The following is a 16,412-nucleotide window of genomic DNA, read 5'->3' as shown; positions in this document are numbered from 1 at the left end:
ACCCGGGTTCGATGGCTGGTAGCACATATGGTCCCCAAGCCCCACCAGGAGTGATCCCCAAGTGCAGAGCCAGGAGTAAGCCCCAAGTGAACCCAACCAGAAGACCCTGGCCCCAACCTCCCCACCGTGCTGGGAGCGTGGAGGGGACAGCAAGGGTACAGGGTGGCTGTGGGGTAGCAGGGCGCCCAGGAAGCTCGTCCCGGGCACAAGACCGGCCCCCTGGCAGCCGAGCCTTTCTTCCTCCTGGGTCAAGAGGCCAGAGACACGGACTTTTATGAAAAAAAGCTCACCAATGTTTCCAACCAAGCACACAGCTGAGACCACCACATTAGCTTCCCCAACATTCAACCCAAACAGTTCCTGGACAAGCGGGCCAAGCCAGGGCTGATCACGGTTCTCCTGGCCAAAAAGGCGACATCCAAATGAAGGTCAGGTCCGCCCTCCCTGGCCCTCCTCGGAGGCAGATGGGACTCCAGCCCTCAGGCTCCCAGCTGCTGTAGCCTCCGCTCTGCAGCCCAGGAGTCCCTGAGCACCATCTCCAGCCCACCTCCCATCCTCGCAGGCCTGCCCTTATGCCCTGCACATCACAGCTGTTTCAGCAAGATGAACTTCAACACAAGACTTTGGGGACCCCACTGACGGCCAGTGGCAAGGCCATTCATTTAAACGGCTCCTCCAGGCTACCACCCGCTGGCCCTCTGGGTGGTACTGGTGGCTTCGGTCCTGTGGCTCTGCCCCAATCAGCAGACTGAGCTGCCTGGAGCCCGGGAACCAAAAGCACAGCAGGAACGGAGCAGCCCCACTGTCCTCTCCAGCCCTGGCCTCCAGGCTGCTCAGGCCACCCAGGTGTTCCTGTCCTGAGGGGGTCCCAAAGTTTGCCACCCACAGATGCAGCTGAATGTGCCACCAGTTCCAGGGGCAATAAACATCCCTGGGCAACAAGCGTAGGAAGGCAGGCAGCATTTGGCCCTGGACAGAGCCAACCCAGTTTGGATTCCCCACAAGGCAAGATACAAACCAAAACCAAAAAAAAAAAAATTGCCCCAGCCTGTCAGGTCTTCACACGCTGACAGTTATTTCCTGTGCTGAAGGGCACCTTGGCTTCTGCTAGAATTCCAACAGCTTGGTTTGGATTCCCCACATAGCAGGAAGTACACACGCACACACACCCCCCACACGGCAGCAAGAAAAAGTATGTGTACACACGCACACACGTTACTTCCTGTCCTGAAAGGGCACCCTGGCTCCTGCTGTAATTCCAACAGCGCACCTGATGAGAATCATGGGGCCCTCACAGAATGCATGACAATGACAACCCACCTGATTGAGAAGAAGCAGACTTGCCCTTTTCTCACACACCGTCAGCAGATGCACCCACACTGAACAGGTCTTTGGCCCCCTTTCTGAAAGAACTTCCCAGTGACCCCCTGGACATGGAAACACGGCAGGCTTGAAGGCGGCATGGCCGGCTCTGCCACGAGGTCCAACAGCATGAACTACAATGCAGGTACCCAACGACCTGGGCAGGCCCTAATATTTCAGGAAAAAGTACTTCACGATGAAAAATACCACATACAAAAAATAATAAATTGAAAAGTAAAAAATAAAAATGTCACGTACGCTAATTTTACTTCCCACTGAGGTCAACAAGTTTTTTCTATGACAAGGACTGAGCAGATCTGTGGAAGACCAGAATGGAATTCAGATTTCACAATCCCGTTCCATGCGGCCCGACACACTGCTGAAGTAGCCAGGCCCACCAGCCCCTCTCACCTCCCTGCATCTTCGCTGACAGGCACCAACCCATCGTGCCAACATTCACAGATCCTGGACTCAACATGAACCGTCTGAAGCTGCTTGAAGAACAAACTAGTTTTTTAACACTCCCAGAAAACTCCAAATATACGTCAAACAACCAGGTAACATTGTTTTAATTAAAATTTATTAATCCTCGTGAAAAAAATCTGCACAATCACCAGATAGTCTCTGCAGAATCTTTACTCCTTCTGTGAATCAAACAAAAAAAAAATTAAATCAGCAAACGTCTTAACTCTTTAAAATACCAAAGTTCAAAGTCTTCAACAAATTCCAAAATGAGTAACATTCATGCAGAACAATATTAGTGATGCTGGAATGGTGTTAACATTCATGGGAACATTCATGGGATGGTAACAATGTGAAAGACAAATGAAAACACAAACATTCAAGTTAGGAATGAATAATCTACGTCACTATTAGTACATAAGAGGCTACAGACGACTCTATTCTACTCTGAAGTGTTTCACATGCTCTACGTTTAAGTTACTGCTATCAGTTAGCTAAGTCTTAGAGGTCTACAATGAAAAGCTTGAATGATACCTGTTCTTCAATCTCCAGATCACTGATTCAGTGGTGGGGGAGGGGGGAGGCAAAAGAAACATTTCGTTATTAGTCCCCTTTCAAATCCAGAACCATCTCAGCATGCAGTCGGGCCAAAGAGGCCGGTCTGCCCTGACCGAAGGCGACTCATCCCTCCTAGCTGCTCACTACGGTCTCCGTGGAAAGGTGGCGAGAAGACACCTCTAAGCTAGGGACGGCCCGGCGATAAAATGCGCGCCCGAGTCTGCCCTCCTCTGCTCTGCAGACCAGCGGGTGTGCGGAGCCACTTCCACAAAGGAAGCCGCGAACTCGGTCCCACCCCATCCCACAGAACCACAGCCCGCCACTCCTGCATCCTCAACGGAGGGCAGGGATGAGCAAGTCCCACGCAGCTGGTTTCTGCTCAACGCTTTGTCAACATTCAGTCCCCGGTATTTCTAAAGGCAGAAATGAGCTCGAGTAAAAAACGCTCCTTGGCTCTTCAAATCAGATGCGTTTCCTCCTCAACCTTCCTGCTACACCCAACAGAGGCACGTAACAGTTCCAAAAACTCCAAACAAAAACTCATTTGTTTTCTGGGGCCAAATCTGGCGGGCCAATCAGGGGATGCTATGGGATGTCCAGGAGAGAACCAGGGTAGGTTATGAACAAGGCAAGTGCCCTGCACACAACCCTAGAGTGACTTCGGGCCTCAGACAGCCCAGGCCCTGCCCCCCCACTCGGGAAGTCCTCACAAGGACCGGGGACCACCAACACACAACCCAAACAGCAGGTCAAGTGTGAAATGTCCCCAAGCCAAGTCCGAAGATCTCTGGAACTTGTCTGCAGGTCAGAGCCCCAGAAGTGTCATGACCAGGAAATGGTTCCTAGGGGCAGCATGCTAAAGGACACTGAACCACCTCTGCTTCACAACCCCAGCACACTCAGTCCCTCCCAACGCCAGTGGTAAGGCTGCCCAAAACAAGTAAGTACAAAATACTTATAAGGCTGCCCAAGATAAGTACAAAAAATGTGTTTCACGAGACAAACATTCCGAACAGCTGCGGAGAAAGTTCCCAGGAGTTTCCTGCTAAGAGGAGGGAAGAGGGACGCTGAAGAGCACAGGCAAAGGAGGCGCTAAGGGCCTGGCACCACTCTGGCCTCGCATGCACTCAGGCCTGTTCCAGCCCTGGCACCAGAGTCCCAGCCAGCAGCACTGCTGGACTCGGGCACTGAACCTCTGGCGTTGCTCCCCCCATCACTGCCTGGGCGGTCTCCCCCTCAGAAATAAAGAGGAGGGTCCTCTCCGTGTAGATGCTGCCAGGCCTGACTTCCTGGATAAACCTCCACGTTACCACCGGAACCACCCCGCTGAGTGATCAGGGTACCCAGGGGAGAGAGTGCAGGACAGGAACCCCTCCCGAGTCCTGCTGTGACTAAAGCCACCCCACGCCAGGCACCCCTCGGCACTCAAGGTGACCCCATCTTCCTCCACTCACCACTTCACCACATAACACTGACATGCACTGTGCGCTTCCAAAAGCAGTGTCATCAAGACTCCCTTCACTCACGTACAGTATGTTCAAAGATAGCACAGTACCATAGTGGAACATACACTGTAAAACCGCCCAAAAATCAACATGCAGAGCATCAAAGCAAACTCAGTGAAGTTGATGCATCCCCACACCGTGCTCGAATCTCAGTACCTGCCAGACACTTCATTTCTGATGAACAAGAAATCCAAGAAAGTAGAAGAAAAAGGGCAAAAAAAGGGCACAGAACACTTGATTATTTGTTAATTTAACAACCCACTGCCTTAATTCAACTATTTACAATTAGCTAGCAAAGCTGGTCAAGAGCTGCTCGTGGTTAAACTCCCCAGTCCTGGCCCGCTGGAGAGGAGCAGCGGGCATCGCGCTGCCTCTCCAGGGCGCCGAGCACACGGGCCACATTGATTCCACCGCTTTCTTAAGCCACTTTGTCCATGTAAGGAAAAGCTTGGGAACGAGGTCCCAAACCAAGACTCTGCTAATTAGCAGCAAAATGCACTTTTCCTGGAGGGGCCCTAGCAGCCCCCAGGCGCGGCACCAATGTGGCCCCCTCTGCGCTGCAGGGAGAGCGTGGGTGGGTGGGTGGGTGGGTGGGTGGGTGGGCGCAAAGCTCCTGTGCTACTCTACTCGGTGGGCGAGCTACTCTACTGAGCTGATCAAAATACGTCACGGGGTTTCTCCAAACGTTACCTTCTGCACGCCAGAAGATGTGGGGAAAGAAATATTAAGAAAAGTCATTAACAACGTCCGTTTCTGGAAAGCAAAGAACTGTACCAGCATATCTGTTCTCAGTGACCCGTACCTTTTTCCCAGCGCCAACGTTGGCCTTGGCGGTCCCCCTGACTTTCTTCATTCTGTTCTTGCGTTCCTTTCTCTGTTTGCGTGAGGTCTTTTTCTTCTCATACAGGCCATGCTAACGGAAAAAAGGGGAGAAGTCAGTCGGGATTTCAAATCATTGCTCATGCATCTGGGCAGAAACCAACTCCACGGGTGCAGAAAGCAAGCACCGTCCCGAACGAAAGGAAGAAACACACTCAGAACTTGAACTAGAGTGAAAAACGGCCACCAAGCCGGGCAGCATGTCCGGAAAACCCAACATTCATTTATACACGCCAAGTTCAAGAGGACTGACTGCGACTGTCCACTGTGGGCCAAAGGTCACTAGGTCCCCACAGTCGACTTCCCTTTGGGGTGTCCTGCCATGGCACTGTGACCCTGTCAATGACAGGCCACCAACCACAGCCCAGAAATCGCTCTGCTCTACCCGCCACCTGGTCAGCCTCTGTGGCTCCTGCTACCGTCGCGAGACCAGAGCGACATTCTAGAGCATTTGTGAGAATGTTCTTCACCAGGGTGGCCCCTGCCTCACCGGCACCCTCCAGGTGTACCCGCCAACAGGATTCCCACCCGAGCAATGGCTGGCAGCTGTACTGCAGAGGGTGAAGCAGGAAAAGACTGCCCTCCAGTCGGCACCCGCAACACGGCCAAATACCACCCAGCAGCTCACCACCTGTGAACAGAGTTCCAACCCCGGGCCATGTCTCAAGGCATCACTTAATTTAACTTCGTGCCACCCTTCCAAAGGCCTCACCACCGCCGTCTCCCCTGGTCCGACCCCTGGTCCAAGCAACTGGCCAAGGACCCCCTCTGAACACTTACCAAACCTTCTCGCCCCTTCCAAGGGTCTGTGGCTTGGCAGCCCCTCCCAGACCGGCTTGCCCGGGGGGACAAGACCACCCCTTTTTCTTTCTTCCTGAGGCCAGTCGCCAAGCAGCAGCGACGAGCGACAGGCAGGAGCGACTTACCCGTGCCAGCCTGTGTTTGGGCTCGTTCTTCTTGGCGTGATCCAGAGAGTCGTAAATCATGCCAAAGCCCGTCGTCTTGCCGCCGCCAAAATGGGTCCGGAAGCCAAACACGAAGATGACGTCTGGCGTGGTCTTGTACATCTTGGCCAGCTTCTCTCGGATCTCGGTCTTGGGTACCGTGGCCTTCCCGGGGTGAAGGACATCGATGACCTGGAAGGGATGAGAAACCCCCCAGCTCGAACCAGCCGCACCTTCGGAGCGCGGAGCGGACGTGCAGCACCCCGGGGCTCGGTACAGCGCCCCAGCAGCAAAAACCACGCCGAGAGCGTGGACGGGACCCCTGCAACCAAACCAGCCCATGGACGGGGACCCCCCCCCCCCCGCGCCCGGGGCCACCCGAGCTCACCATCTGCTTGCGCTGCAGCAGCCGGTTGGTCATGAACTTCCTGGTGCGGATGGTGACCGTGTCGTTCTGGAAGATTCACACCGAGTTAGCCCCGAGCCCGCGGCGCGGTGCAGCCCGCCAGGACCTCGCACCCGGGGGGCGCGCCCGACGCTCGGCCCCGCGCCCTGGCCGCGCGCTCGGTCCCCGCAGCCGGGGCGGCGGCAGGAACCGGGGTCGGGCCCGGCGCGGCGCGGCACGGCCATCCCCGCGGCCGCCCGGAGCCGCCCGCCGCGCCGCCGTGCCCTGAGCCCGGGCGTCCGCCCAGCGGGCCCGAGCGCGAGGAGCGGGGCCCCCGGGCGGCCCGGGGCCGGGCGGCGAGGCCGGCGGGCGGAGGATGGCGCGGATAGACGGCGGATGGCGCGGCGCTGCGCGGAGACTCACCATGATGGCGGCGCGGCTGCGGGAGGCCAGGGAGGAAGAGGCCGCCGCCGGCGCCGGCCAATCATATCAACGCGCCGAAGGACCCCGGCGCCGCCGCGTGGGGGCGGGGCCCGAGCGTCGGGGCCGACCGCGACAGTGCCTGGCTAAAAAGCCAGAGGGCGCGAGATCGCGCGGGGAAGGCGAGAATCCCGCGGGGAGAGCGCGAGGATCGCGCGGGGCGAGCGAGAGTCGCGCGGGAGGTGCGCGAGAGTCGCGCGGGGCGGTCGCAGCGCGGTGCCTTGGCGCAGCAGGCAAGAGGCGCCTGCCGGGTCCGACCCCAGATCCCGTCCCTCGAGCGCCGCGGGGGCGAGGCCAGAGCAGCCTCGGGTGTGGCCCAGAAAAGGCGACAAAAACCACGAGCCACGGGCTGGAGCGATAGCACAGCGGGTAGGGCGTTTGCCTTGCACGCGGCCCACCCGGGTTCGAGTCCCAGCATCCCACATGGTCCCCTGAGCACCGGCAGGGGTAATTCCTGAGTGCAGAGCCGGGAGGAACCCCTGTGCATCGCTGGGTGTTACCCAAAAAGCAGGAAAAACAACAGAAACCCAAAAAAACGAGCCACGTGTGGGCTGTCGTAGGCTGCGGTCCACCACCAAAGAACAGCTCGCTGCCCCGCTCCTCAGCGGCCCCCGCAGCCCCGACCCGGGGCCGCCTAAGTTTACAGAAGCCAATGCAAATCAGTGTTACTCGATTCAGGAAGCCCCCCACGTCAGGACAGCTTCTGGGAAGTGATAAGCCCCAGTGCTAGTGGGACCCACCGTGTGCATACAGAAAGCGACTCTGGAGACTGGACCCCTTCCTAGAGAAAGGGCCTGATGGAAGGACCCTCAATCCCTCCTCTGATCCCTTAATTAAATCCTTCCTTCAATCTGACTAACCCTCAGCCAGCCCAGACAAGAGAAGATACTGCAGGGGCAAAGGCAAAAGAAAGAAGTTTCTGCGACTGGAAGCGATAGCACAGTGGGTAGGGCATTTGCCTTGCATACAGCCCACCTGGGTTTGGTTCCCAGCATCCCACAGGGTCCCGTGAGCACAGCCAGGAGTAATTCCTGAGTGCAGAGCCAGGAGTAACCCCAGTGCATCACCAGGTGTGACCCAAAAAGAAAAATTTTTTTTAAAAAAAGGAGTTTTCATGGCACATCACAGTGGAAGACTATGAAGTCATGAAATTCGCCTATAAATGGATGGACAAGGAGAGTTTTGCCCCGCGTGAAATGAATCAGGAGAGGGACGGGTATAGAAAGACTGCATTCATTTATTTGTGGTTTATATGTAGCACTGTGGCACTGTCCTCCCGGTGTTCATTCATTTGCTCGAGCGGGCACACAAATTGTGAGACTTGTTACTGTTTTTAGCATATCGAATACATCACGGGTAGCTTGCCAGGCTTTGCCATGTGGGCAAGCCGTGTGGGCAAGATACTCTCAGTAGCTTGCCGGGCCCTCCGAGAGGGGCGGAGGAATCGAATCTGGATCTGCTGCATGCAAGGCAAATGCCTTACCCATTGTGCTATCGCTCCATATGTATGTGTGTATATGGTAGAAGGATAATATCCATGGCCAGGGAAAACAGGGATTAGGAGGACTGGTAGGAACTAACCACAAGTGTGTGGGGGGCTGAGGGTAGGTATGACAATAATAGCTGGGAATGATCACACTGGACTAGAGCTGAAGGTTAGAAGTAGGTACAGAATATTCTGGATAACCTTTCAGTATCAGTATTACAAACCATAGTGCCCAAAAGGAGAGAGAGAAGAGGGAGAGGAGGCAAGAGAGAGAGAGAGAGAGAGAGAGTGAGTTTCTCCAGGGGTTACTCCTGGCTCTGCACTCAGGAATTACTCCTGGCAGTGCTCGCGGGACCCTGCATCTGACATAGAGGCAGGCAGGGGCGGGGGAGGGATGGGAGGGAACCAGCGTACACTGGTGCTGGGAAATGTGCACTGGTAGAGGGATGGGTGTTGAAATACTGTATGACTGAAATCCAATTATGAACAGCTTTTTTTTTTAAAAAAAAAAGGGGGGGGAATGGTATCTCACAAAGCTGTCACATATCAGAGGCAATAAAAAGATTACTAAAATAAAAAAGAGAAAACAAGTTTCAAAGAAGACCACTCCCAGTGCCGCCCACTTAGCAACAACTGACTCTTACCTAGCTAGAAAGCCCCATGTGAGGGCAGCTTGGGAAAACCCTATAAAAACCACCTTGAACAAAGGGAGGGTGTGAATATATTGCCCGAGCCCATGTGCTGCTTTCGTGCCCATTGGCCGAGCACAAGTGGCGCCTGAGCACATGTGTCTCCCGCATCTCCCCTCTTGAGATGTGGACTTTCGTGTGCTTCGTATCTGATGCTGGGGGTGCGTAGGGGCTCTCTCCACCCTTGGAGAAGCCTGCGTTCTCCCTTGAGTGCGTTACTCTCTCGCTTCCCTTCCTCGCGTTCAAAAAAACCTCTAAATAAAATCTGTTTTACTTCACTGCTCAACTACTCCTGAAATTCTTTTCTGTGACCTGGCAAGCTCCCCATTGCATATTCGATATGCCAAACACAGTAACAAAAAGTCTCACAATGGAGATGTTACTGGGCCCGCTCCAGCAAATCAATGAACAACGGGAGGACAGTGCTACAGAGGTGACACAAGAACCCTGTAACCCTGGGTAAGGCCTGGGACTGACTTTCCTTTCCTGCATAGAGCAAATCCTAGTCCCAGCCTGAGTCTGTGACTCCTGAGAAATCAGGTGTCAGGGATCAACTGTGTTGAGAGGACCAAGCGGACATCAGTTGTGGCCTGGTGGCCACCTGGTGGGTCTGACAAGACTCTGGTCGGTGCTGAGCAGGGGCTCTCATAGACTTTATTAGTCCTAGTTTTCCCAGCTGGGTCTCAGGGTGGCAGAGGTGGATTGGGAAAAAGTGACCGCCTCTGTCTTCCCCATGCCACATGAGGTACCCATGGGGCTCACCAACATCAATTTCTTTTCGACTGTCCAAAAGTGCAGCCCCCTCTCCTTCCCTATGGTTCCACAAGCACTGCAGGAGTGATCCCTCAGCACGAAGCCAGGAGCAAGCCCTGAACACAGCTCGGTAAGTCCCAAACCCAGAAGAAAACAAAGCAAAGATTTAAAATAAAAAACTTTTGAAAACAAAGACCTTTTGGTTGTAGGAATGTGGTGTGCGGCCCAGCAGTTGAGGGCATGCTCACAGATCGCCGCAGCTGGATTTGATTATGTGATTCCCAGCACACTCAGTATTCTTTTGCCAAAAAATAAATAAATAAACAAAAACAAGGCCTTATTGAAGACTGAAACTCCTTACCAAACAGAAGCTTCATTAACCAAGAAATGTGTTGGTTACCCCTAGCGGTGCTCAGGGGACCAAATGGGATGCTGGGAATCGAACCCCGGGTTGGCCGCGTGCAAGGCAAACGCCCTACCCGCTGTGCTATCGCTCCAGCCTCAGAATGTTTATTTTAAGAAAGTATTTTTTGTGTTACTGTACATGATGGGCTGGAGCCCGGCAAGCTACCGAGAGTATCTCGCCCGCACGGCAGAGCCTGGCAAGCCACCCGTATTTGATATGTATTTGATATGCCAAAAACACAGTAACAACAAGTCTCACGATGGAGACGTTATTAGGCCCGCTCGAGCAAATCGCTGAACAATGGGAGGACCATGACCGTGACCATGTACATAATGGGCTGGAGCGATAGCACAGCGGAAGGGCATTTGCCTTGCACGCAGCCAACATGGCCTACCCGCGTTCGATTCCTCCTCCCCTCTTGGAGAGCCTGGTAAGCTACTGAGAGTTTCTCGTTCACACGGCAGAGCCTGACAAGCTCCCCACGGTGTATTTGATATGCCAAAAACAGTAACATCAAGTCTCATAATTGTTATGAGACATTACTGGTGCCCACTCGAGCAAACTGATGAACAACGGGAGGACAGTGCTACAGTGCTACAGTGTTGGTTTCTAAATCTGTTGGCACAGGGGCCAGGGCATGGATCGGCAGCTAAGGCATTTGCCTCGCACGAGTCTGCGCCCTTTAGGAAAAACTTCTGGGTGTTGGGTAATCTGAAAGTCCTGAAGCGGGCTTGCGGCGCCTCTGCGGAAACTGGCAGGGACGTGGGAAGCGGGTGCAATTTCCCAGTGGCCACCAGATGGCGGTGTAGGGGGAGGCCGCCCTTGCCCCTCTTGACAGAGCCGCGCCAGCGATAGCGGAAGCGGAAGTCGGCGCTACGGTGGCCGGGAGCAGTCGCGGCGTTCGCGGCGCGCGGAGTCGCTGGTGGTCTCGGAGCCGCCCGGAGGGGCCCCGTGGCCGGCACCATGGTGAAGGAGCAGTTCCGGGAGACGGATGTGGCCAAGAAGATGTGAGTCGGAGCAGGCTGCGCCGAGGGCGGGGGCACGGGCCCGGGGGCAGGGCGAGGGTCAGCCGGGCCGCGGCGTCGCAGGGCCCTCGCGAAGGAGCAGCCCGTCCTGCCCCAGCCCGGCCGGCGGAGGTGGACAGGAGCAGGCGGGGGTCCGAGCGGCCTTCCCGGAGTCTCTAAAGCTGAATGTCGGGGCAGTTGCAGAACGACAGGCAGGGCGTCCGCCTTGCACGTGCCTGACCCCGGCCTGACCACTGGCATTGCATACGGTGCCCAGCCCCACCAGGAGTGATCCCGAGCACCTCCGGGTGCGGCCCCAAATGCACAGTAACAAGCACGAGGAGTCGGTGGGAGACCTGCGCCGAGTTGGAGGCAGTGAGACCGTAGGCTGCGCTGCAGAGCTGCAGGCGGGGGGACTAAGTCACTGGGAAGTTAGTTGATTCCGGAGATCTGGCGTCAGGCCAGCCAGACGGGTGGGGAAAGTCCGGGAAGCAGGAGACTTAGGCTTACGGTTGGGTGGAAGGGTCTTACCTGAATGACCCCATCCAGCCCGTCCATGCCCACCCTCCGCAGTGCAGGTAGGAGCGAGCCCCAGCCCCGGTCATTTGTTCTGGTGGGCACTGGTCCCCGTCCCCTCTGCTTCCAAGCCTCCACCAGCGCTTCAGTCCCCTGCCACCTCCTGGGCTCCGCCTGGCAGCTTTCTCTGCTCTCCTGCAGTGCGTTGCGGGCGCCTAGGTAGCACCAGGTTCCTGCTGGCTGAAACGCCTCTGTCTCTCCCCCGTTTATTCTCTGCTTCAAACGCTTTCGCGCCCCGTCAGATTGTGCAGAGTTGACTTTCCATGTCATCTTCACGCATGCTTTTTCCGGCTGCAGGGCAGGAAGCCCCTTCCCAGCCCCCCTCCCCTCCCCTTCTCTCCCAATTTGGTCCTCTCTGCCTCTGCTTGCCTGCCCAAACTCTGGGCCACGCACTGGCAGGAACCTTGTCTGTTTCCTCACTTCTCCTCAGCCCCTCCAGATGGCATGTGGTTAAGCCCCCCCCCCCCCCCATTTAAATCAGAAAGAAAAAATAAATGAGCATGTTTGGGGAGAAAAGCATTAGGTTCTGTCCTGAGTCTCAGTGTAGGCTGGGATTGTGGCCCAGCAGACCCACCCCAGCCCCGGGCTGAGAAATCAGCAGGGAGGATGCTTGCCTTGGACAGACACCCAGGTCTGAGCCCCGACACCCAGCCAGGAAGGATCCCCAAGCACCCCGAAATAAAGTGAAGTAGATGTGCCCCCTGTACGGTGCGTGTAAATATTCAAGTATGGCTCCCAAACAGTGCCCAGGATCTCCAGCTGGGCAGAAAGGGTGACCATCAGTAGGTGTGGATGGAGGCTGCCCAGCCTTTGAGCGTGCCCTGGATAGAGCCAGGCAGTGAGCCCTTCCAGTAGCTCAGGGCTGGGGAGGAGAGAGGATTATCAAGAAAGCACTCCTTTGGTAAAGCGTCTTAAAAGATACCTTTTATTTTGTTTATTTTGGGTTTTGAGTCACACCCAGCTGTGCTCATGCCTTTCTCCTGGCTGGTGCTCAGGGATCAGGACTGGCAGGGCCCAGGGGACTGGGGGAGGGCCGGGGATTGAGCCTGGGTCTGCTGCACACAAGGGAGGCGCCCTGTCCACTGTTCTGCTCAGCTTTATAGCATATGGTAGATTTGTGCGTACAACGTTCCAACCCCATGCCCTCCATCCCTCCATCTCGGGTCGTTTCCCCTCAATCCCCCACCCTGAGAAGCTCAATCCCGTAGACCAGCTTGCAGGTTCTGTAAGCTTTAGCCGTCTGTTGTTCCTTTGCCTTTCTTCATGCCCCACCTATGAGAGAGGCCAAGGACCAGCCAACTGGGTGGGGACGGGGGTTGGGGGGGACACACTCAGTATTTGGTCCCAGCAAAAAGCAAGAGACGCCAAGTATTTCTGGATAAGGGGGCATCTCAGGGCCCTACAGGGACGTCACCTAAGCAACTTCTTCCTGGCAACAGCCGCAGGCGGGCAGCATTCGTCACAGGAGTAGAAACGGGGTCTCGGCTGGTGGGGGTGCAGCCGGAGGAAGGGCGGGAGCAGGTTTGCCCACGTTGGTTCTGCAGCGCGGGGCTAGGCCCGTGTTCAGGGGCAGCTCCAGTGACCGCGTCCCTGCCGGCTGCCCTGTGCCCTCTCTGCAGAAGCCACATCTGCTTCGGGATGAAGTCGCCCGAGGAGATGCGGCAGCAGGCCCACATCCAGGTCGTGAGCAAGAACCTGTACAGCCAGGACAACCACCACGCGCCCCTGCTCTACGGTGTCCTGGACCACAGGATGGTGAGACTGTGCCTGCATGTACTTCCGCTTCCTGCCAAAGTGGCAACATGGGGAATTGGAATCATAGTATCGCAGGGAGGGTGTTTGCCTGGCACTTGGCCAGCCTGGGTTCGATCCCCGACCTCCCATACGGTCCACCAAGAGTGACCGTAAACAGAGCCAGGAGTAAGCCCTGAGCTTCACTGGGTGGGACCCAGAAAGATGTGGCTGCTGGAAGAGGCGGGCATCGCCCCTCCCTCCGCGTTCCCAGCAAGGCACACACTGTGATTCTTCCATCCGCCACTGTCCCCACTCGGTGTTCCCTGTACCTCCGGAGTGCCTTGCTGTCCCTTGAGTCCTGTGTGTGTTTGTGGCACCAGGGTACCAGTGAGAAGGACCAGCCTTGTGAAACGTGCGGCAAGAACCTGGCCGACTGCCTGGGCCACTACGGCTATATTGACCTGGAGCTCCCCTGTTTCCACGTGGGCTACTTCAGGGCGGTCATCGGGGTCTTACAGGTGAGTGCCTGCTTCTGTGACAGCCGGGGGTCAGCAGGTGGTTCCCAGAACAGTAGGAAAGGACAGTGTAAAGGTGCTTTCTGGATTCAGGTTCTGTCTGGCCTGACATCACAGGTGGCCCCTGAATGCTGCCCAGGAGTGATCCGGGAGCACAGCTGGGTGTGGCCCCGAAACAGCAACCACCAAGAAGATGAAATAATTCAGCACAAGGGACCCGAGAGATAGTGCTGGCCTTATGGCTACCTACATTTGATCCCCCCCGCACCCTATATGGTCTCCTGAGCCCCTCCAGGACCAAGTGCAGAGCAAGAGGAAGCCCTGAGCACTGCCAAGGATGAACCAAAAAACAAGGACTAGTAATTGGCACAAAGCAAGAGGTCTCATTGACAGAAGTACTCCCCACAGTGCTGTCGACGGCTCTGCTGTGCCCAGGGTGGGGGGGAGGAGGGGTTTCCTCCAGCAGTGTCCTCAAGTTTTCCCACACCAGTGTCCTCCGTTTCCCTCCTGCTCCTTTCTGCCTCTGTGGTAGACACTTCTCTCTTTCTCTCTCTCTCCCCCCCTCCTTCCCTCACTCTCTCTCTTTCTTTATCCTTTATCTTATACCTCTTATACCCCTTACCAACTTTCAACGTTCAGTTCTTGTCCAGAGTGATCATTTCCAACTGTTATTGAAACATTGTATGGCTGAACCCCAATCATGAACAACTTAACTTTGTAACCATGTATCTCTCTGTGATTCAATTATTTATTTATTTATTTATTTGCTATTTGGGTCACACCTGGTGATGCACAGGGATTACTCCCGGCTCTGCACTCAGGAGTTACTCCTGGTGGTGCTCAGGGGACCAGCCCCTGTGATTCAATTTTTTAAAAAAAATTTTTTTAAAGGAAAACGGGCTGGAGCAATAGCACAGCAGGTAGGGCGTTTGCCTTGTATGCGGCCGACCCAAGTTCGATTCCCAGCGTCCCATATGGTCCCCCCGAGCACCGCCAGGAGTAACTCCTGAGTGCAGAGCCAGGAGTAACCCCTGTGCATCACCAGGTGTGACCCAAAAAGCGAAAAAAGGAAAACAATTTAAAGGGGGTGTGAGGAAAGCTATGTGAATTGAGACCAGAGTGATAGTACAGCAGGTAGGGTGCTTCCCTTGCAGAGGGCCAACCAGATTCAATCCCCGGCATCCCATATGGTTCCTGAGCACTGCCAGGAATGATCTCTGAGTGCAGAGCCAGGAGTAAGCCCTGAGCATCACCAGGTTTGGCCCAAGAACTAAAATAATAATAATGCAAAAAAAATTTTTGTGTGGTGTGAGAAAACGGACCCAGTGTCCACATAACCGTTTCATTTGTCACAGATGATCTGTAAGACTTGCTGCCACATCATGCTGTCGCAGGAGGAGAGGAAGCAGTTCCTGGATCACCTGAAACGGCCCGGCCTCACCTACCTCCAGAAGCGGGGGCTGAAGAAGAAAATCTCCGACAAGTGCCGGAAGAAAACGATCTGCCACCACTGCGGCGCCTTCAACGGTGAGCAGAGAGCACGCAGGAACCTCCTGACAGCGGCGGGGTCAGTGCGGGCCCTGGAGGAGGTCCTCACTCCTGCAGTTCCCATGAGCGCCCTGACCAGATACTGGCCTAGCGCAGCCCTGCTGTTCCAGCCCCAATACAGACATCGACTCTTGCAGGTACTGTGAAAAAATGTGGATTGCTGAAGATAATTCACGAGAAGTACAAGAGCAACAAGAAAGTGGTGGATCCAGTTGTTTCCAGTTTCCTGCAGTCCTTTGAAACAGCCATCGAGCATAACAAAGAAGTGGAGCCTCTGCTCGGGAGGGCGCAGGTGAGCCCCGGGGAGGGCGGGTGTACACGTGCTCACGCACACATGCTTGGCACCAGTCAGCCAGAAAGGGCCCTCCTGCCCTCTGGCGCCTCCCTTCAGGGACACACACACACACACACACACACACTACCCTGGCTCCCCTGTCTGCCACACACCACTGGCTGCTTACGGAGTCTGGTTTCCAGGAATACTTTGTGTGACATGTGAACACTGTTGCGCACACGTGAGCTTGTCTGACATTAGGTGTCACATGAACTTGGCCTTGCAGTAAAGCGTTGTATACCAGGTTTATCGTGAGACATAGCGCACGGGATCTCAGGACCTTCCCCTCGCGTGGGTAGAGGCAGAGACTGACGCTGGCTCCCATTACGTTACTGTCACAGACCTCGTGACAGACTCTTTTGGAGTGACTTGTTTCATGTTATCCCACATCTAATAGATGGTTTGCCTGGGGCCATCTCCAGCCAAGCTTCTTAAACGGGGGTAGGAGGGGTCTACCGAAAAACTGGCAGCTGGTAAAGGAGTTCTGGCCCCTACGTGAGATGGCACAATGGCGCATTGACAGCCCTGGGCCTGCTCATGTGCCAGCTGTGTGTGTGTGTGTGTGTGTGGTGTGTTCACAGCTGCACTGCAAGGCCCCAGGTCTGGTCACGTGCCAGCTGTGTGTGTGTGTGTGTGCGCGCGCGCCCAGCTGCACTGCAAGGCCCCAGGCCCCAAGCCTACTCACATGCCAGCTGAGTGTGTGTGTGTGTGTGTGTGTGTGTGTGTGTGTGTGTGTGAGTCAGCAGACCCACAACGCAGCCAAGCCCCAGGCCTGTCCCTCCCACCGTTACT

General features: G+C 55.5%; 2 protein-coding genes across 5 annotated transcripts in view; one reads left to right on the top strand and one right to left on the bottom strand.

The window, feature by feature from the left end:
- Window positions 1-1,925: 1,925 nt before the first annotated feature.
- Window positions 1,926-6,588, bottom strand: RPS24 (ribosomal protein S24). 4 transcript variants are annotated; one of them, XM_056113461.1, is made up of 7 exons: window positions 6,519-6,588; window positions 6,099-6,164; window positions 5,693-5,902; window positions 4,690-4,800; window positions 4,044-4,061; window positions 2,359-2,380; window positions 1,926-2,006 (listed from the first exon to the last, which is right to left on the bottom strand). In XM_056113461.1, the coding sequence occupies exons 1-5, from the start codon at window positions 6,519-6,521 to the stop codon at window positions 4,056-4,058; spliced, it is 396 nt and encodes a 131-aa protein (XP_055969436.1). In that variant the 5' UTR covers window positions 6,522-6,588; the 3' UTR covers window positions 1,926-2,006; window positions 2,359-2,380; window positions 4,044-4,055. The 4 variants fall into 4 exon arrangements, with proteins under 4 accessions (XP_055969436.1, XP_055969437.1, XP_055969435.1 ...); XM_056113462.1 differs by lacking the exon at window positions 4,044-4,061; XM_056113460.1 differs by lacking the exons at window positions 2,359-2,380; window positions 4,044-4,061.
- A 4,197-nt stretch (window positions 6,589-10,785) lies between these two features.
- POLR3A (RNA polymerase III subunit A) overlaps window positions 10,786-16,412 on the top strand; it is a 41,154-nt gene continuing 35,527 nt past the window's right edge. The window contains exons 1-5 of the mRNA XM_056113353.1: window positions 10,786-10,916; window positions 13,109-13,244; window positions 13,604-13,741; window positions 15,094-15,265; window positions 15,424-15,578. Coding sequence (XP_055969328.1) covers window positions 10,873-10,916; window positions 13,109-13,244; window positions 13,604-13,741; window positions 15,094-15,265; window positions 15,424-15,578 — 645 coding nt within the window. The 5' untranslated portion in view covers window positions 10,786-10,872. The remainder of the gene's footprint in view (window positions 10,917-13,108; window positions 13,245-13,603; window positions 13,742-15,093; window positions 15,266-15,423; window positions 15,579-16,412) is intronic.

This window comes from Sorex fumeus, unplaced genomic scaffold (assembly GCF_029834395.1).
Source record: "Sorex fumeus unplaced genomic scaffold, SorFum_2.1 ptg000020l, whole genome shotgun sequence".
NCBI classification, from domain to species: Eukaryota; Metazoa; Chordata; class Mammalia; order Eulipotyphla; family Soricidae; genus Sorex; species Sorex fumeus.
This window is presented reverse-complemented; position numbering and strand designations above follow the sequence as displayed.